The following is a 21,275-nucleotide window of genomic DNA, read 5'->3' as shown; positions in this document are numbered from 1 at the left end:
GTGGAGTAACTTGAGTTTGATGAATTTAACACACTTTTCAATGACTTTGTTTACTGCCACCTTGAAGACATTGGCTGTCTGTGCTTACATTCCTCTAGAGCAATACAGATGTACCAAGCAGTCCTGGATGGAAGATTACTGTAAACAGGACAAAGAAGTGAATGTAATCAGCTCAGAAGATTGGATGGGTTCTTCAGTGGATCCCCCATGTTTTGGGCAGAGTACGTTGGTCATTAATCACACTTTATTTGAAACAGACCTGACACACACAGAGTCATCTGTCTAATGTATTACAAACATAAGTATTTTGACTTCACAGAATACAGTGAATTGTTAGATGTGTTTGGCAAAAAAAAAAATACAAAAAAGCTGTTTTCTGCTCAGTTATGTTCAATTATTTTAAAACAAAAAGCTTTCTGAGTGCTTAGCTTTGAGTAAGAGCTTTGCACTGCTAGTTCTGCTTCCTTTCTGTCTGCCACTCTCAGTTAATCAGTGACTCTCATGTCAAGGATTAAGTCAGAGTGTTGATTTTTGGCTGTGTGCAGTTCAGAGAGGATCTTTTTCTTTCTGCACTCCAAAGACCTAAATAAATTCGTTTCTGGAAAAAAATACTGTTTTCTTTGTGAAGTAAACACCCGAGTAATAGCTCTTGATGTGTGGCAGGTCTTTTCAGCTTATTTTCTCCCAGAGTTCCTTCTGGAAGGAATTTGTTCCTTCTAAAGAAACAAAGTTCCTTCAAATGCCAGCTAAGTGTAAGCAAATGAGTAGAGACTCCTAATTGCATGACGTGTGTCTTCCCTTATGCATGCAGGGGAAGATTTACCTGTATTTGTGTGGATTTTCTTACCTGCTGACTTTGTCTTTCCTGTCTGCCAGGCCTTCCTCTTGTCTACCTTAGAACTAGGAGTACAGCCAGTTTGACTAACCTAGAGCATCAGATCTATGCTAGAGGTACTGTACAGCACCCAGACAACAAAAGGTGGTTTTCTTCTTTGGAAGGCTCTTGCACAATAAATACCGTGCTGTATATGGGACTTGCTGGTAGATTGGCCTCCATATTTAAAAAGAATCAAAACTAAAAAGGCCTGAAACCAAATAATACAACAGCTACTTTTATTTTAGTCTGCTAAATTTAGTATTTCAGCCTGTCCTTCTCTGGGCTCTTCAGGAAAGAGTGGAGAAATATAACCCAATATAAATATATATATAATCCTGTCTTTGTGAGGAAGGTTATGTGAATTGTTGACTATTCAGTGGCCCTCTTCTAGAGGGACAGTACAGTGGGAATAAAAATAGCATAATAATATCACAGTATTTAATTTATATTCTAAAAATATCCACCATTATGTTCAAGATACATATTTATGCTTAATTTAGTATATTTAGGTACTTAAAACTTTCAGATGCTTCAGAAGCACAGGCTGTTTTCAGTAAGCCTTAGGAAGTAAAGCATTCCTAATAAAAAATTTGTTAATTTGTTTGGGTTCTATTTGACAGGACAGGTTTGGGGCAGAACCATGCAGGGTAAAGTAAGATTTTTCATTTTTTGACATTGTAGAAGACAAAAGAGCATACTTCATAAATATGTAGTCTTATAGAAAAGTTAGTGGATGGGAGGACAGAAAACTGTCTAGAAATCTACATGTTTCCTGCTTGAGTGCCATTAGAAATATTTTCTCTGAGTTTAAAGAAAAACAAAACTGAAAATTTTGGATTGATTTTTATGAAATATTTTCTGGGATTTTTTTTCCCCCAAAATCAAACAAGCAGCAAAACATCCAATATTTATTGTTTGGCTTTTAGTATGGATTGCAGCTAAATTACTAAACTAATTATTAAAAAATCCTCCTGGTAATGATAGTCTTTTTTTTTTAGGCAGTAGTCTCAAAATGCAACTTTTACATTTCTTCTGAAAATCAGGCCATAGTCCCAAAAATATTTTTTTTGAAGTCTCAAAGATAAATTGGCAATAGATTAAACACCAGAGTAAAAGTTCATTTGGCTTCTGGTCTGATTTTGTAGAACCTGGGCTAGCCAAAACATTATATAAACTGAAACTCAACACTAAAAATGTGTATTTGCTTTTGGCAAAAATCAGAGTTTTGAATTTCAAGGATTTCATCTTCTTACTATTTAATTGGAACTAACTTTCTCTGTAAGCTTTAGATCAGATTTAAGTCTCCATGGACAATGTGAGGGTGCATAGGGATTTGCTGATCTGACAGAAAGTCATCTGTCATGATCCATAACTCCTTCAAAAACTTTCCTGCCCTCCCCACATCACCCCTGCTTGCCTCTGGAAACCTTTTGGGGTGACTTCAGATCAGGCCTGGGGAAGAGATTTCTGTCTTACCTTTTGCTTAAGCAACTGATTTATTGTGTGTGCCTTCTTTCCACTTCTCTCCTGCTAAAGATGTTGTGTATTGAGGTAGCAGCCATTTGTCTTCCTTTTAAAGTAAATTACTGGACTCTGACAGGGGTTTTTCTGTGTCCAAACTCAGTAAGTGTTTTCACAGATTTCATGCACTGCAGTGTGGAAGATGAGAGTAGCACTTGTGTGCCTGTTAGAAATTTCTGCTGAGAAAAAGTTGAACATGGGAGAAGTACCTTGTTCTGGTGTTTTGCTGTCCCAGCAGTTTAACAAAACCAGATTGCCTTTGTTTGCTCTCAAATTATTTTCCATATTTCAGTAGGCTTTATCCTGGATAGGAATTTTTTTTTGTTCAGGCTTTAAGAATAAAAGTCCCTTTAAAGGGACCCTGTATTTGTCACATTAAATACAGCATAAATTGTGATTATAAGTGAATGTGTGTTTAGTATTTCATGAGCATTTGGATGTACATAAAAGGTTTCTGATTATGCTTGGGTTTTAGTTAGATTTTCTACATGCTAGGTGTAACTGAAGGCATAGTATTTATAAGACTTGATATAAAGAAACAGAAGAAGGTGTAGATTAAGCTCAGTTCCAAGGGGGATTGATGTAGGGGAAGAATGTCTGTTAGTTTTGTACCATTTCTGTAATAGTTACTAATTGTAAAAACTTTGCAGATAATCTGATGTGCTGTTTCTTTGTTTTTAGTTAGTGCAGGCTGTGGCTCTCCAGCCATTGTATCTCATCCCACATAAGCATCTGATGAATGTTTCTCATGGGCATTCAGACAAGTCTGTTCTGTTTTTAGCTGAAATGAAGACCCCAAAGCGCAGGCAGCCGTTCGTCCCCTTTGCTCTGAGGAATCACACTGGCTGCACTCTCTGGTTTGCCACCCTGACTACAACCCCAACCCGGTAAGGAGCTCTTTGGGGATCACTTCAAACATATTTGTCTGACTCGTCTTCCGTGTCAGCCAATCTCTCTTGTTTTCAGTGCTTTTGTTTCACAGACACATGTAGGCAACTCCCAGTTTTACTCAGTTGAGATCCTCTTCTTTGACACAGAGATAGTTTTATTATTAAACAAAAAGGATTTTTTTCTTCAAGAGACCTAGCAGAATGTGGAAACCAGTCAAGTACATTCATGGGGTGAAAGTGTTCACTGCAGGACTGAGGCAGACTTAAAAAGCCCTTGCAGCTTGAAGTAGTTATTGTATTTGTGGGGAATGCCCCAGCGAAGGCAGGAATGATGAATCTGACTCCATGTTGTCAGAAGGTTAATTTATTACTTTGCAATAGTATATTATATTTAAAAATACTATACCAAAGAATGCAGAAAGGATACTTACTGAATGCTAAGAAGATAATAATGAAAACTCCTGACTCTTTCCAGAGTCCCTACACAGCTTGGCCCTGATTGGCCAAAGAGTGAAAACAACTCACAGCAGAATCCAGTGAAACAATCACCTGTGGGTGAACAATCTCCAAACACATTCCACATGAGCACAACACAGGGGAAGCAAATGGGATAGGAATTGTTTTCCTTTTCTCTGAGGCCTCTCAGTGTCCCAGGAGAAAAATCTTGGGCGAAGGGATTTTTCCAGGGAATGTGAATGCCACCAGTAGTCATTTTGTAAAATGCTGTGATTCTCTTCACAGGGCTGCGCTGTCTCATAGTGGGAGTCCAGGTGTTGTTCCTGAGGAAAACGGGACGTTGCTGGGTGATGCCCATAATGTCAGTGAATGGCAAGAGGTTATCACTGGGGAAGAGGTTCCGTTTGAGTTTGAAACCAGAGGGAAACTCAGACACAGGTGAAGGGACCAGGCCATGAGATGTTCTCACACTCTCGTATATGGAACACACAGGTTCACAGCTGTGAGGGCACTGGCAGGTGTCGCATTAAAAGTGGATTTCTGTAAAATGTACTGCTAATGTTTAGTTTCTATTTTTAATACTCTTGTATGGAGTGAAATTATCATTTCTCTGGTAAAGCAGCAACTATTGCTCTTGTAGCAGCCATTCCTATACATGAGTTGGATCATTATAAGCTTTTAGAAGGACTTGGGGGCCTCAGTTACAAATCAATGTCCTTTGTTTTAAAGGACTATTGGGGCAGTGTTGGTTCTTATCAGAGGTAAGAACTAGAGCTTGTTAACAAATATGTAGCATGCCTTTATTTTTGCACCATAGTTATGTGTCTGTGTGTTCCTTAGGAAAGGTGGAGTAATTAAACATAAAATCAGGTCCATTTATCCATGAAATGGGAAAACTCTTGAGATTTTTTAATGCTTCAGTAAGATTCTTTAAATAGAATCCAGAGGATGTTTGTGGTTTTAACTGTTTGGTGTTTAGTTGGTATAATAATGCTTAATAGTAATTTAACTTGATCTAACCTGGCAGGCACACACATGACCTAAGGATTCATCAGCTGCAAGTGAGAGTAAATGGCTGGGAAGAAGTGAGTCCTGTGTCTGTAGACAAAGTTGGAACATTTTTCCGATATGCTGCTCCAGATAAGAATTCCTCCTCTTCTACTGTAAGTTCTGATTTTGAGTGTTTTAAAAGAATATGTAAATTAGAAGTAACGATGTCTGCAAGATTTTGATCTAAAAGCATCTGCTGTATGAGATTGTCCTCCTTCCAGTTAGCCTGGCCTGGGAGAGCCTGGGGATCTGGGTTCCTAACTGTGCAAGCCAAGCACAGCCAGAGCAGTCAGCAGTTAATCTGTGCTTGGCAGGCAGAGCTTCCAGGGACAGGGTGAATGTATTAGTGACAGGCCATGCACTCGTGGAGACTGAGCTTTAAATCAGCCCAGCATTTCAGCAGCTACTTTTATTTCTTTTATTGTAGGAATGCTTTTCATGTATTTAATTTGCTTAAAATAAACAACGCTGGCAATTTCCTGTAAGCCTAGAGATTGGCTTTTAAGTATGTGGCTCTGTAGACAAAATATACTGGTCATGAAGGGAAAATGCAGTTGTAATAATCAGCAGGCTGGCATTTGGGGGAAGCTCACCGATGAAAATGGTTTTGTGGATTTCAAGACTATGTTTTGAGACTAGCTACTGGAAGTTGTTGAGCGCTGGGCAAACAGGAGGTTGAGATCTTCTTGATATAAAGCAGAATTAAATTTGATTTAATACTGCTGACAAGAGCCAGTGATCTCTGACTTGAATTTTCTGATGTTTTTATATTGAAGCATAAAAAGGATCATCTCTCTGTAATTTGAATATTGAATATTTGAATTTGAATATTGAAGGAAAAGGAGATTATGATAAATTAATGAGAACTTCTGTTCAGCAACGTCTCCTGTAGACGTTTTCTTTACAACAAACACTCCTTAAGCTTCATTTTTTTATAAAGCAGTATTATAAACAGGCTTTGCTAATCTAGTTCTGACATGATTCCAAGTTGTACTGAAGATCAGAAACACAAAGTGATGGAAGTTTATTCTTCTGTAGTAAAGTTATGTGTTAAAGTTGAGAGCAGTATCTTAAAAGTTGAACTCCTTTAACCTTCTTGTTTACTTTCCTCTCAGCTTGGAAGCCCAATAAGTAGAACAAATATAATTCATCCACAAGTCTACGTGAGTATATATTTTCATTTTTTTGAGAGCTACTTAAGTAGGAGCAGGGAGCATCTACAAGTGAACTGGCTTTCCCATCCTTCTAGAACCTTTTCAAAAGAAAGGAAAGAAAATTGAAGCAAACAAAATGCACTTACAAATCAGAACAAATATTTATGATTTACCATTCCTCACCAGTATAAATGTTTGAAAAAGGGGTCTTAAATTCCAGTATATGAATTCTAGTATATAAACACATAGTAAATCTTGCTTTCAGGATCAAAGTGGCAATGACTCTGTGTAATGAAGAAAGTAGAGCACCACAGCAGAAGGGGAGCTATGAGTGAACAAAGTATGAATATGTTAAGAAAGCTCCAACTTATTTTTAGTTTTGACAGCTAGGAATGATGAGTGACTGGTAATTATATGAGGCTTAGACTTCAAATTCCATGGATTTCTTAAATAATGTAATAGTGAGATGATGTATAAACTTCTTCTCTTAGCATCTGTATTGCTCTTATTTGAACTTAGATTATTTTGAGAAAGATAATGGAGTTAGTGGTACATGGAATTGCTTTTCCCTAATTTTAGTGTGCTTTGAGGAGGAGGTACAGGATTATAACCACCATTAGGAAACTGTTTATACACCTGATGAGTCGCGCATGGTTGGACTCAGTTGGCAAGTTTTTCCCCAGCAGTTAATGCTTCAAAATGGAGGTGTCCCTCTTCTAGATATATTCATTACCTGAGCTTTTTAATGCTTTTAAATATCTTCCAGTTTTCTTCATTGCCTCCAGTTCGTGTGGTGTTTGAAGTCAGCATGGAGGGGAGCGCCAGGAAGGTGATCACAGTGCGCTCAGCCTTGATGCTGAAGAACAAGCTGGAAATTCCAATGGAGCTGCGACTGGACAGCCCTTCTGCCCCTGACAGTGAGTGCTGTACACTCCTGGGACTCATATTCCTATAGCATTCCTTATGGACAGTGGGGAGGTCAGCTTTCTCCCAAAAAAACCATTACACTGTCTGTAATGCTTCACAGCAGCACAGACCTCCCTGGACCAGGATATGGGTCATGTTAAGAAGAAGACAGTCAACAAGAGAGTCCAGCAGGATTTTCAGTTGTTCAGATAAACAGGGAAACCTGAGACTCTACTGTATAGACTTAATCTTATTTCTGTATGTAGCAAAGTTGTCTCTTTAGCAGCAGTCTAGAGAGTGTGACCATGCAAAGGTTTAGTGTAGTAATTTTGGTGTGACCATGCAAAGGTTTAGTGTAGTAATTTTGGTGTGACCATGCAAGGGTTTAGTGTAGAAATTTTGGTGTTACCATGCAAGGGTTTAGTGTAGAAATTTTGGTGTTACCATGCAGAGGTGTAGTGTAGAAATTTTGGTGTTACCATGCAAAGGTTTAGTGTAGAAATCTAATGATACATTGATAATGTACCCAAAAGGTTTGAAGAATGAGGTTTTTGAAACAAGCATGTTCACTGAAGAATTTGAGTACCAGCAAGCTTTTAGGCTGTTTCAGAATTACACACTGAAATTAGTCTGCTGCCAGATTGTTAATAGAGCTGAAAATAACAGGTTGGGTTTTGAAACATGCATAAAGCAGGAAGTGATTTACGTTAAAATTAAACGTATTGCCTTAAAAATTTGAGACTTACTACTTCAAAATGTTATGGTTTTCAGTAAAGGAGCCTCTTTGATATGTGTGTTTTCTTCTCTGGTTGCAGAGCCTGTAGTCCTTCCAGCAGTTATGCCAGGAGATTCCTTTGCTATTCCATTGCATCTCACATCCTGGCGTTTGCAGGCCAGGCCCAAGGGAATGGGATTCTTCTTCTGTAAGGCTCCTATTCACTGGACTAATGTCCAGAAGGCAGCAGAGGTGTGCAGCAGCAAGAGGGAGTGTCATTCCATGGAGTCTGAAAACAGCCGATTTTTCAGGTAATTAAAGTTCTTTTTTCTGCAAGCTCTGATAAATGAAATCCTGTGAAAGTAAAGGACAGGAAAGAAAATGCTTAGAGATGAAAGCTGCTGCAGTTCAGTGGGGTGTTTTATTGGGTCTGTTGAATAGTGAGAAAGCAGTGAAGTGTAGCTGCTCTGTTCCTGCAGGGCTCCTTGAAGCTCCTCTGGCAGTGCCTGTTAAACCTCTGACAATACAAAGCACACTATGAATATTTACTGTAAATAAAAGAAAATTCAGAAAATAGAATGTGAACTTGCATTAAACTAACTGCTCAGTCTCACTTAGGATAATGAGTGGTTTTCCAAAAGAGTGTTCACAAATATTCATTCTTTGTCCTCAATGTCCTCTGCTCGGTTCTGAAGCCAAAAATGTCTCTGCATAGTGAGGACTTAATGGAATTTTGTAGTTTTTCAATACAATTGATTTAGGGCTGCTCTGAATTTAGGAAATATGAGGATAGGGATTATGGAATTGTGTCAGGAGATTACCTTTGGCCACGATATAGTTATTGCTGTGTGTCAGTTTCATAGTTCATTTCCTAATACGTTGTTTTTTAATGTATCACAGGGAGCAAAATAATCAAATTCTTTAAAATGAAGGCTTACCAACTCAATTTTTCATCTTAACTAATGAAAAACTGAAATGCCAAGTGGTTAGGGCAAGGATATATCTACTGGGAAGAAGGAGACATTCAGCATTTATGTTTAAGAACATGATCATAATTTACTTTAATGGTTAAAAATCTCTTTTTAGTAGCAGTTAAGAAGATGCTTTTGGAACTTGGTGAAAGTTGGTTTTAAAGGTGGTAATCTCTAATAGCCATTTTCTGTTAGGTCTCTGAACAGACCCGTTTTTGGGGAACTAACTTCAGTCTTTGATTAAAATCAGAAAACTCACGTTGTCTTAATGTCAGACATAAATACAAGATACCTTATAATAATCTACAAAGTGATTATGTGGAGAACAACTCTAAATGCTGTTTTTCTTATTAATCCTGAAGTTAGAGCATCTTTGAGGACTTAGTGCAATACAGAAAGACAGGGTTTCATTGTTCTGTCAAACTCATTGACTTCTCACATGTGTCGGCATTCCCAGGTTCTGTGTGGCCATAAAGAAAGAGAATTACCCAGATTACATGCCTTCCAGCATATTCTCTGACAGTGCTAAGCAGATTTTCAGGCAGCCTGGGCATACCATTTATCTCCTGCCAACGGTGGTAATCTGCAACCTGCTGCCTTGTGAGCTGGAGTTCTACGTGAAGGGTTTGCCCATCGGTGGGACACTGAAGCCTGGCAAAGAGGCTGCCTTGCACACGGCTGACACAGCCCAGAACATCGAGCTGGGTAAGGCTCCTGCTCAGGGACCATTTGCTGCCCCTCTCTGTGCCACTGTCGGAACTCAGAATGTCCCACAGACATTCTCGGATGTTCCAGACCCAGGTCAAAAGCATCTGAGACCCTGGCATGCAGCCAGAGACCCCTTTGGCTTTGAATCTGACCCATGGAACAGTTTACCAACTTTGCAGGAAGAACAAGAAGTCACAAAAGTTTAGATATTGTAGTAGAAGTAGTCACAAAGTGAAGGGTAGGATTTCTGAGTGCTGTACAGGGGGGTTTTAAGCCTTGTACGCAGGGGTCCAGGTTTTGTACATGGGGGTCAGGGGATTCTAAGATGGAGGGATTTGGGTGTGCCCTGTCCTCTTTCTTTCTCCTTCCTAACCTCCGTGTCTTTGGTGATGTTGGCACTCACAGATTGGTTTAGAGTAGAAAGTCACTATTCAATATAGATAGTAGGCATTGGGGGAAAAGTATAAACATGTAGTACGTAATATATGATATAAAAGATGGCAGCAGCCCCTGGGAGGGCAGTGTGTGCCTTTGTCTGAGCTGCTGAACAGGCCACAGCAGTTCAGGAGAAGAATCTTTTAGTTAACCAACAATAAACTACCTTGAGAACAGACAACAGAAGACTACTGAGTCTTTCTTCGAAAGCACAGGTTGGAGGAGGGACTTTTCCATCTTTTGGGGTCACCCCAATCCAGGGGTGAAACCCCACAGGCCACCAGGAAACTTGTTCTGCAAGGAGCTAGGGACAGAATGGAAAAATAGCATTTAAATGATTATTTCATTATGTTGCATTACACAGCCCAGAACATCGAGCTGGGTAAGGCTCCTGCTCAGGGACCATTTGCTGCTCCTCTCTGTGCCACCAGGAAACTTGTTCTGCAAGGAACTAGGCACAGAATGGAAAAATGGAAAGCATTTAAATGATTATTTCATTGGGTTGCAGAGCTTCTTATTTTTAGTGAAGTGAATGCATTGGGAAAAAAACCAACCCAGTATTGCCATCATTCCTCCTGGTTTGCCAGCTGTCACTTAGAATGTTCCTTGTTCAGTTCTTGTTTTCCTGAGAGTGGAAACTGGAGAGATCAGTGGTAAAGAGGGGAATAAATCAAATAAGCTCCTAAAATTTTGAGTGGTTTTGCTCTTTTATTTTTGACAGAAATAATTGGTGTTGAGAGTGTATGTGGAGTTACTCAACACAGGCTAGACCTGTAATGCCTAAAGCAATATTTAGCTCTAAGCAGGGTCCCTTAGAGAACTAGTTTTGCTGTTTGTGACTTAAATTGAGGCATTTCTTCATGAGATATGGGCAGATATAAAAATTGATCAGGGTGAGCTTTTTGTAATATTTAGGGAGATCAAGTTGCACCAGCTTAAGTGCTTATCAAAAACTCGTGTTTTTGTGGGTGATGTTTCATTTTGCTCTGCTTTGTTTTGTTTCGTAGGGGTATTGCTAGAAAACTTCCCAGTGTGCAAAGAGCTGCTGATCCCTCCGGGGACACAGAACTACATGGTGCGGATGCGGCTGTACGACGTCAACAAGCGGCTGCTCAACCTCACCATCCGCATCGTGTGTCGTGCTGAGGGCTCCCTGAAAATACTGATTTCAGCTCCGTATTGGTTAATCAACAAAACAGGCAAGTTCTGCTGTAATCATCACGTGGGAAATAAGGATTTCCTGTTGTATTTTGATTTGCTTTCTAGCCAAATAAAGCTTTTAAATGCTACTTAAGAGGAATAAAGGTTGTAAGGATTTATGTTTTTAATGGTGCCAGCAGCTACTGTTTGATGCATGTTACAGCAGATAACTTAGACATTGGGTTGCTATATTACAGACTTTCAAACATGAGCTGCTGTGCCTCTCAGTAAATCAATATAGATTAGATCACTGTTAAAATTTGTGATTTTCAGAGACTGAAATGCCTTGAGAAGGCAACGGTCTGAATTGCAGTGAGTCTGTGTGAACTTCCACTGGCACTTTCAGGTCTGCACGGACCAGTGTCATGACCTGCAGCTGTGAACAGCTGTTTTAAGAAGATTAAGAAGAACTTGAAGGAGAATTCATGCACAGGCTAAAATGGCTAAAATACTACAACAAAAATATCTTGAATTTGAAATTTTTACAGTTCTTGTTTTAATTTGTACAAAGGTGATGTGTAGTTTTACACTCTTTCCTTCTGTGTTCACTTAAAGGATTGCCACTTATCTTCAGACAAGATAATGCAAAAACAGATGCAGCTGGTCAGTTTGAGGAGCATGAGCTTGCTAGAAGCCTCAGCCCACTGCTCTTCTGTTATGCTGATAAAGAACAGCCAAACTTGTAAGTAAGAAGGGCAATCAGGAGGAAATTTACAAAGATGAAAGTATTAAGATGACCTGTGAAATAATTATGTTTTTAATAGTGTGTTGAGCTTGCTGGATTCTTAGACATTTCCTGCTGAAAGCTCCTTGGTTGGCCAATTCTGTTGTGCCTCAATTTATTCAAAATATTAATTTTTTTTTTCATTTCAAAGATAAAAGACACACAGATGTTATCATGATTAATCAGTCTGGAAATTGCCAAGCTTTTTACAGGACATGGCCATTGACTCCTTAGCCCTGTGTTGAAAGGGCTTATGGCAGAAATGCAGAACGAGTCACTCAGTAAGGGATTTATCATGGCTTCAAATGCTTCTGCATCCAGACACAGATGTTCTTTTGCCACCTGGGCATGTGTTTGATACCAGCATCATGGTGCTACCTGATCCTTCATTTAAATGTCTAAACCTTTGTGTTTTCTTCTTCCCCTTAGTTGTACAATGCGTGTTGGAAAAGGAATCCATCCTGATGGCATGCCTGGCTGGTGCCAGGGTTTCTCCCTGGATGGTGGTAGTGGTGTCAGAGCCCTTAAGGTGATCCAGCATGGAAACCGGCCAGGCCTCATCTATAACATTGGTAGGTGGTGATGGGAGCATGGAAAACCCTGTGGAACTCTTGGTGAGATACAATGCCAGTGACACAAGAAACAGAACAATTGCAGCAGGGAAACGGATCTTCTTAAAGGCTTTTGAGGATCCAGAGAAAACCATTTAACAAAAGATAGTGTTCTAAGTATTTTTATATCTTTGTTTTGAACTTTATTAGCTTAAAAATTAGCTTTCAGTTATTTTTAATTTTACATTTCATCATTGAGTGTTGTTAACTACATTGTCAAACTGTTCTGTCAGCTTCTGTGTTTTTGTTCCCCCTGTAAGTTAATTCCAAGTACATTCTCAATCCCATGACAGTACTCTGATTATATTGAGTGCCTGTGTACTGTAACTGTTCAGCCATGTGCTGCTTCTCTGGCTTTTGCTTGGTGGTGCCTGCATAGGCTGATGTGCAGGAGTGCAGCTTCTGGATTCCTTGTGCTCCTGGTGTGCATAAAGTACAAGCAGGTTTTAGTTTTGAATTAAATGAGAGTCTGGAAGTTACTCCACAGTGTTTGTCAAGGAATTTTTCATATGTTTAAAAGTGAAATAATAACTTGCATTGATAAACTTGTGATTGGGAATTGGTTTGGGGTTTTTTATCTTTAGTTGTCTTCAGTATCTAAGTTGTACTTGAGAAATAGAGGGTGACAGATGGCATAAGGTTACATTTACTGTTCAAAATAAAACAATGTTCCAGTGCAAGGCAGTTGTATGGCACAAAGGCTTCATCTCAGGAACCCAAGAAAGAACTTATGTTCTCTGAAATATGCTGTGGGACCTGTCTTTTTCTTTTGTAAATAATACCTATGTTTTCACCTTGTTTTTATTACTAGGTATTGATGTTAAAAAAGGCAGAGGCCGTTACATTGACACCTGCATGGTCACCTTTGCTCCCCGGTACCTGTTGGACAATAAATCAAGCTACAAACTGGCCTTTGTTCAGCGGGAATTTGCCAGAGGTCAGGTAAGAAGCTTCCTGGTTGTGACTCTTTAATACAGTACTGTCCTGGTGTAGGGCAAATTTGGGTGAGAACCTCCAAAGGGGTTCCTCTAGAAAGCAGATTCAAGTGGCTCCTCCATTAATCAGTTCAGGAAAATATTTCCTTGAAGGAAAGTGGAAAAAAAACTCTTTATTTAATAGGCAAAACATTCACCAGCACAAAAAATTAACAGTACTAAACCATAAAACCTCTTGCTGCTCCAAAAGAGATGACAAACTCAGGAAGTGCCCTTGGTGGGCTGCAGCTCAGCTCACTCAGTCTCCTATCAGCCCCTCCAGTGCTGGAAATGCTGCAGCCCAGGCCCGGCCTAGTGGCCACAGGTGAGAGCTGCCAGTGCTCTTCTGGGTGTTCAGTCCAGAGCAAGTTAAACAGGTCCAAAGAAAAAGAAATACTACAGTCTAGGGAACTTCTCTGCCTCAGCTAGCTACCACTAACTAAAAGCAAAGGAGGGCTCTGTCCCGCTGTCTGTCCATCCGCAGACAACACAGTCCAGGAGGAGGAATGTGGAGGAGTCAGAGCAGTGTCTGAAAACAAACTGCATGCTTCTTCTTCCCCCCGCTTTGCTCTCAGAACCAGTCTTTAAGGGTGCAAAACTTATTTCTGGGCTAAGCAGACAAATGGGGATAGGAGCATCATAAAGTCACCCCGGGACTGTACTTGGTCACCGCATCTGCTCACCAAGAAGAGCAGACATTGTTCTTGGAAGTATTGTTGGCTGGTTATGAGGATCTTTCTCATTATTCCAATGGCAGCATCCACCTGACAGAAGAATGGCTGTGTTTGTGTTTTAGAGGTGTATAGGTTAATAGTGGATTTTTCAGTACTGGGATTATTTACCAATTATTTACCAATTTCTGGTCCTAGGGAGCATCCAATCCTGATGGCTACATCTCCACCCTGCCTGGTTCCAGTGTCGTGTTCCACTGGCCACGGAATGATTATGATCAGCTGTTGTGTGTGAGGCTGATGGATGTCCCAAACTGCATTTGGTCCGGGGGCTTTGAGGTCAACAAGAACAACTCGTTCCACATTAATATGAGGTAGCTGTGACCTATAAATCCTCTGCAGCTGCTGAGTTTTGATAGAAGCAGCTGTTTAACACTGCAGATAATGCAGATCAGAAGTTTACATGTCTTGTACTGTGATCTTCTTCAGGGACACCCTGGGAAAATGTTACTTCTTAAGAGTTGAGATCACCCTTCAAGGAGCCACGTACCGCATTGCGTTCAGCGACACCCACCAGCTGCCTCCGCCTTTCCGCATTGACAATTTCTCCAAGGTGAAAGAACCAAACCCCATATTTTTCCTTTTCTCAGTAAAAAAAAAAAAAAGTAATTCTTCTGTATTTGTTAGAAGTGGGAGATTCATTTTATTTCATTATACAAGTAAGTAAAGTCTGTGTATTTGTCTGTAGTAATTGCAATTCTCTGAAGTTCTAGTAAAACTTGGTAGTACACAGCTATGGCATCTTTTTCAAATAACAGTGGTAACATTGTGGCTTTCATGAGTGCTTTAAACGTCTTACAAGGAAGAGAAGTATTCCCAATGAGAGGGACGGTATTTAATCTGTTCTAGTCTCCTAACTTAGATTAGCAGGGTTTGCGATGCTCCATGGGCCTGCAGACATTTTGCAGACATTTCACACAGATGGCAGATAAAAGCAAAGATGATGTTTATCATCCCTTTAAGACTCTCTTTACTTGAGCCCTGAATGGAAGAATATGCATATTGAAATGACTGGGGGGTAGGGGGGAAGAAGTGATCTGAACATGTTTCAGCCATCAACTCCTGGCAAATGAGTAAATGATAGCAAAAAGTCTGTCTGATGAACAATTCCTGTATGAACAAACTCCTCTTTCCTGACTGCTACAGGTCCCAGTTGTGTTTAAGCAGCACGGGGTGGTGGAGCCCAGGCTGTCCACTGACGTGAAGCCCATGACCTCTCTGGATTATGCATGGGATGAGCCCATCCTGCCTCCCTTCATCACGCTGACAGTGAAAGGAGCAGGCTCCTCAGAAGTTGTCTGCTGCATGAATGACTTCCAAGACAGCAAACAGCTTTACTATGAAAACTTCATCTACATTGCTGCTACATATACTTTCTCAGGGTAATTCTTGATATCTTTGATGGAAATACTTTTAATATTCACATTAAGCTTTAATTAATTAATATCAAATTATTATTCTTTTTATGGTTACCATTCAAAAGTTTTTCACATGGAGTTAAACTTTTGTCTACCTTGTAGCTAGCAGAGGAAATGCCAAATTCAGAAGCTGTCTGGCTGTTAGTAATTTGTGTATTTTACCTGATTTGGAGGTAAAATAGCACCTGCTTTAGAGGTGCAGCTTGACAGTTTATTCTGTCACACAGTGAGAAGGATTTAGCATCCAGCATCTGCTGTGACCCCACTGCGTGGTCTTAGAAGAGTTGGGATCCGGAAGAGTTTGGGGTCCCCCTCTGGGGATTTAATGTCTTTTGGCATACAAAGGACACTTTACCACAAGTCACACCTATTTACAACATGCCTGTGAGGTTTAAGCTTGCACTCATTTATATGCTACTGAAAACAGCTCTGGGAGATTGAAAGAGAAAAAAGAAAGAGGCAGGAAACTGTCTTTTAATTCATCTGTTTTGCCTGTGAAGTTCCTAGTTCCAGTGAGAAATCAAAGCCCCTTTTAAGAATGTACTCAAGTTACCAGCTTGCCCTGGTAATTCCTAACAAGAAGGGAAAAACCCCAATATAAATGTTAGTCTGATGGCTGCATTGGAAGTGTAAACTGCCCGTTGAACGTTGATGCAGATCTAATTTGTGCTACAGAAGAAGCTGCTGCTCTGAACACACATGATGCTGATTTCTTGGTTCCAGGTTACAGGAGCCAAGTGTAAGACCAGTTACTTCAAATAAGGATGCTGCAAATGCAGAGCTTGTCCTCGATGTTTCTCCAAAGACTCAACGAGTGTTGCTGAAAAAGAAGGTACCAGGACACATTTGACTATTTTTTAATAATACTGTTGCTATGTGCTGAAGTAAAATCAAATGCTGAGAGTAGGACAACATTAAAAAAAAAAGTTCTAACTTTTAAAGGGTAGAGAAAGACTCCAGACTGATAGGTTATTTTGAATTGTGGTGGTGCTTCTGTATAAGACTTTTATAGGGGTAAAGGTGACAGAAAAGGGAACTGGAATAAAGTGTCAAGGAGGGTTGTAAATGCCTCCTAGACAGCAGAATATGGTATTTGTGTGTTGGATATTCTCATGAAGTTACAAGATAGGACATGCTTCCTTCTCAGGAGCATTGTAAGCCAAGTCATCTGTTTCTGGAGCTCTTAAGAAATAGAAACTGTGTTTAAATATTGCTGAGATTAACAAACAGCTTTAAAATTCAGCTCTTCATCTAGCTGCTGTTGTGTTCATTGAATATCAGAGTTCAATCAGAAGCCTTTATCCAGTCTAGTTCCTAATTCTAATTCAGGGCTCTGAAGTGAAATATATACAAGTTATTCCAGGACTTATAATTCAAAGCCTCTGATAGCAAAACAGAACAAAAATATTTGCTCTGTACTGTATTTAAATGTTGAATTTTTCTGTAACAGGAGCCAGGAAAGCGATCCCAGCTCTGGAGGATGACAGAGTCAGGAATGCTTTGCCATGAAGGTTCTTCAGTTCCTCATAACCCCCACAAGCCTTCTCCTCGCTCCGAGGACTCCAGTATGATTTTGGATATTGCAGGCCTAGCAGCTGTCACAAATAACAGGTATTGAAATCCAGCTCCCAGGAAACTGATGGGGGTTTCTAACAATGCCTTTGAAAACATACTTAATCTGATAGTCTCTGAATACAGAAATTGTTCTGAAGGAATGTGAAAGAGCTGCATTTTGTCTGGTTTTATTAGAAAATCTCACGCTCACCTGTGTGACTTGGAAACACGTGTAAAAGCATGGCTGATGCCTTTTCAGCAGGTAACTCTTGACAGAGCACTTCAGAAGAGAAATTAGGAATATAAACTGGGGCAAAATAAATGTTCAGCATTAACACAAGTGCAGAGTAAAAGTTCCAAGGAGCATCCTCTGAGCACTGAGGCTTCCCCTGCAGGTACGAGCCCCTGATGCTGAGAAGGCCGGATCGGCGGCGCAGCACCACCCAGACGTGGAGCTTTCAGGATGGGAAGCTGACCTGTGGCATCCATGGGCTTGTTGTCCAAGTCAGTACTGATTATCTGTCAAACCTGTTTTGTTTGTTGCTGATGTAGATGACAGAGTCATTTGGGCTTAGTATTGAAGTGAACTAAAAGCTTTGAGACAAGTTCAGAATACAGAGCAAAACAAACTTGTGCAAGCACCTTATGTTTGAAGTTAATATTTGAATGTTCATAATCATTTCAAGTATTTAAAAATCTTGCACTATTAATTAGAAATTAGAAAAGTATTTTTGTTAGTACCAGGATATTGCATTGATCATTTTATTTCAGAGAAGTAAGTTACTACTTGAAGCAACAAAAAAAGCTCTGTATTGTCTTGAGACAGCAATAGGTAAGGATTGACTCAGTCAGGATTTACATTCTCATGTACAGGTCCAGAGTTCATCTTTTAAAAAGCTTCCTATCATTTTGGAAGACCTTTCAGGAAGGACTTTCCAATGTCCCTTGATGATGTGAGAGCTTCAGTTTTAAACGTGGGAATACTTAATTCCCACTTAATTATCGATTATGCGCCTAATTATCAATTACTTAATTATTGATCTTGGCTGCTCCTTTTATCTGCCAACTAATTAAACATGAGTTAGTAAAAACTTTAGTAATATCAAGTAAAATTCTGCTGGACTGCTCTTCTTTTAGTTCTGAAGAATAAGGAGTGGAAAGCTTTAATTTAATATATGTAAAATAGTTATCTGAAGTGTTTTCCTATCGCTTAATTACTTAATTTTCTTTCCTTTTTTTTTCTTCCTCCAGGCAAAGGGAGGAATACAAGGTCTTCATGACGGAGCTGAAGTTGTTCTGGGTCCTGATAATTCACTTGAACTTTTGGGGCCAGTTCCACCTGAACAGCAGTTCACAAACCAAAAGATGAGGCCTGGCTCAGGAGTCCTGGCTGTGAGAGTCATGCCAGATGGGCCAACTAGAGTTCTGCAGGTGACAGTCCTTCATTAACTGCAATCTCGTTACATTCTTTTCTTATGCTGGAAATACTCTTTTTCTGTATTACATCTTTAAATCCTTAGGAAAAGCTGCCTTTATAATGACATGAAGGGGATGGGAATATCATAAACCAGAAGTAGTTAGTACAAAAGTTTCCTTGGCCTTAATTTTTTAAAAAGATAATTTGCTAGGGTAGGACAATTTAATTAATATTATTATATGAAGGAAACCTCAGTTATTGATATATATGAAAGGGATCCTTGTAGTCATTTATTTATCATTTTATTGATATATATGCAAGGGATCCTTGTAGTCATTTATTTATCATTATATTGATATATATGCAAGGGATCATTGTAGTCATTTATTTATCATTTTATTGATATATATGAAAGGGATCATTGTGGTCATTTATTTATCATTATATTGATATATATGAAAGGGATCATTGTGGTCATTTATTATTATATTGATATATATGAAAGAGATCATTGTAGTCATTTATTATTATATTGATATATATGACAGGGATCATTGCAGTCATTTATTTATCATTATATTGATATATATGGAAGGGATCATTGTAATCATTCACTTGTTTTCAGATAACTGATTGTAACCAGCGTAGGAATGATCGTTCCTTCAGTGAAGGAGAGCAGCTTCCAGTCACGGAACAGGATCTGCGCAAGCTGAAAAACCCAGACACGGAGCAGGAATTAGAAGTAAGATATGACAACTAGTACTTGTCTTTTTTAATTTTAATTTTCCTTCCTAGATTTCAGGAGGGGGATGACGGTCAGTAACCTCTCCTAATGATGACTTTGTGTTATGAACTTTAGATTTTCCTGCTGCAGCTTCTCGTTCTTAATATGTCTGTACCCTCTTGAGTGTAAGACTAATTGTGAAAGAGCTGCTCAGTCTCTCTGGAGATGATCCTAAAAAATAATTTCTTTGCAGAAATGTGTATTTGATATCAGGTTTTTTCAGTGCTGGTTTGTTAGTGGTGGGTTTTTTCCCCTTCTTTTCTCAGGTGCTTGTGAAACTGGAAGGTGGAATAGGATTGTCTTTGGTCAACAAAGTCCCTGAAGAGCTTGTGTTTGCAAGCCTCACCAGCATTAATGTCCACTACACTCAGCTCTCGACCGGTCAGGTGCTGGAGCTCAGTGTGCATGATATACAGGTATTTGCCATTTTGAAATAAATTCATTTATTCATGGGTCTGCTTCAGTTTTTTTGAGTTGTAATAGGTTTGAAAAATGTTTAGAGCAATGACTGAGATTTCAATTCCTAAATATCACTGGAGTTTCAGTTCCATTTTCTGTCCATTGTGTAGGTGGACAACCAACTTCTTGGCACCACACAGCCTTTTATGCTCTTTCTGACACCCAAGAGGAGTGAGAATGGGCCCCTGGACCCTGCTCCTGCTGTGCAAGTCAATGCCATGAAATTTCCCAGTAAAAATGCACTGACTGATATATACAAGGTAAACCGCAATGTTTTGTTTGTGTAACATAGGTATTGCTTTGCTTAAATGACCTTTCCTGGTAATTTTTACTTGTAATCTGAATTCAGTGGTTTGTGAAATACACTTTGTTGAATCAGTTCTGAAGCTTAAGGACACAGTGTCCACCTTCTCATGTTCCCAGTGTTTAAAGCTATAGTACAGTGATGAACAGGGTAATAAGTCTGTTTAAAAATGTGACAAATCAATCCAGACCCCTGTCTGTCCATATTTGTGACCTTACTTTTCAAGGCAGTTATTCTCTCCTGAGAACTGTAGCACACTGAACCAGAATATGTGTTTTGCTCTTCAGGAGTTGAATACAAGGTTATAAATTCTCTGTGATAAGCTGTTATCTTGCTTCATAAGCCTGGTTCTGTGCACTGCAGTCATTTGGGGACGTTGGTTGTAAATTTATCCACCAACCGTGGTACGTACTGTGATGGCAAAACTGAGTTGGTTGTCAGGACTTACTTTCTCACTTGGAATCTTCACGTGTGTATTTTGACTCTGTTCTGAAAAGCAGCTGATTTTAGTGTTGGAAATGCAGCTAAGATTTTGAAGTGTTACAATTAGGTAATTAAGCACAACGCCTTCCAGAAAATTGAAGTAATCATCACAAGTTGTAGATTACTTGAAGCGAAGAAAGCTACCACAGACATTTTGAAGGTGGGAGTCTTCCTACAAATCCATGAAAGTGAAAATATTCCATTGAAATAGAGCACGTTGTCCTTTCTAATAGCTTACATGGATTATATATCTGGTGTTAATGCTGTAAACTGAGACTTGTTTATCTCTGTAGCATCTGATGATCACTGCCCGAAAGTTCACAGTTCAAATTGAGGAGAAACTGCTTCTGAAGCTATTGAGTTTCTTTGGCTACGGCCAGTCGGAATCAGGTGTGGTATAAAATTGCACAGCCCACTTTTGCAATGTACAGAAGTATTATGATCTTTGTGTATAAAGTAAGTAGAAAACACCAGCACACTCTTGGCTGTGTGGAACCTCCCACTCTTGAACAGTGCTGGAAATGCCTCAGTGGGCCCTGTGGAGCTCTTCGTGGTGTTGTGCCTGTTGCAGAGCTCAGGTGATGGCCCAAGTACAGCCTGTCTCTGGAGTTCAGTGTTCATTTTCAGTTCCTGTATCTGGATTCATCTGAACTGGGATAAAAGAAATTGTGTTATTGATTTAGCAAGCCACTTTGTTTAGTGACTTGTTTAGTTTGTTTATTTAACCCAGGGCTAGAAGTGGGATCTGTGTTGATTTGTTCCTTGGGCAGTTCCTCTTGCTTCACTGCAAGAAAATTTTGTCTGACCTTTGTTGTGGCATCCATACCCCTGGTTTTAATTGTAATGTAAGTTTTCTTTCATTCACTGAGGCAAGACAGACCTTTTCAATCTTCTGATCTCATAGGTGCTCTTCTAATCCTCCCATTTTAGTGT

The 21,275-nt window shown here is 39.5% G+C and overlaps 1 protein-coding gene across 1 annotated transcript in view; it reads left to right on the top strand.

Annotated features, from left to right (window-relative positions):
• The window catches only part of VPS13D (vacuolar protein sorting 13 homolog D), a 100,545-nt gene that overhangs the window by 37,051 nt on the left and 42,219 nt on the right, over nt 1-21,275 (top strand). Inside the window, exons 39-62 of the mRNA XM_038159798.1 lie at nt 99-221; nt 877-951; nt 3,180-3,285; nt 4,030-4,182; nt 4,772-4,907; nt 5,910-5,957; nt 6,715-6,865; nt 7,670-7,880; nt 8,998-9,245; nt 10,691-10,882; nt 11,439-11,565; nt 12,037-12,179; nt 13,030-13,160; nt 14,062-14,237; nt 14,353-14,476; nt 15,070-15,305; nt 16,065-16,173; nt 16,792-16,952; nt 17,291-17,399; nt 18,147-18,326; nt 18,938-19,054; nt 19,363-19,512; nt 19,666-19,815; nt 20,636-20,732. Of these exons, the coding sequence (XP_038015726.1) occupies nt 99-221; nt 877-951; nt 3,180-3,285; nt 4,030-4,182; nt 4,772-4,907; nt 5,910-5,957; nt 6,715-6,865; nt 7,670-7,880; nt 8,998-9,245; nt 10,691-10,882; nt 11,439-11,565; nt 12,037-12,179; nt 13,030-13,160; nt 14,062-14,237; nt 14,353-14,476; nt 15,070-15,305; nt 16,065-16,173; nt 16,792-16,952; nt 17,291-17,399; nt 18,147-18,326; nt 18,938-19,054; nt 19,363-19,512; nt 19,666-19,815; nt 20,636-20,732 (3,453 nt within the window). The remainder of the gene's footprint in view (nt 1-98; nt 222-876; nt 952-3,179; nt 3,286-4,029; nt 4,183-4,771; nt 4,908-5,909; nt 5,958-6,714; nt 6,866-7,669; nt 7,881-8,997; nt 9,246-10,690; nt 10,883-11,438; nt 11,566-12,036; nt 12,180-13,029; nt 13,161-14,061; nt 14,238-14,352; nt 14,477-15,069; nt 15,306-16,064; nt 16,174-16,791; nt 16,953-17,290; nt 17,400-18,146; nt 18,327-18,937; nt 19,055-19,362; nt 19,513-19,665; nt 19,816-20,635; nt 20,733-21,275) is intronic.

The sequence above is a fragment of the Motacilla alba genome, chromosome 21 (assembly GCF_015832195.1).
Source record: "Motacilla alba alba isolate MOTALB_02 chromosome 21, Motacilla_alba_V1.0_pri, whole genome shotgun sequence".
NCBI classification, from domain to species: domain Eukaryota; kingdom Metazoa; phylum Chordata; class Aves; order Passeriformes; family Motacillidae; genus Motacilla; species Motacilla alba.
Note: the sequence above shows the minus strand (reverse complement) of the source record. Positions and strands in the feature narration are given on the sequence as shown.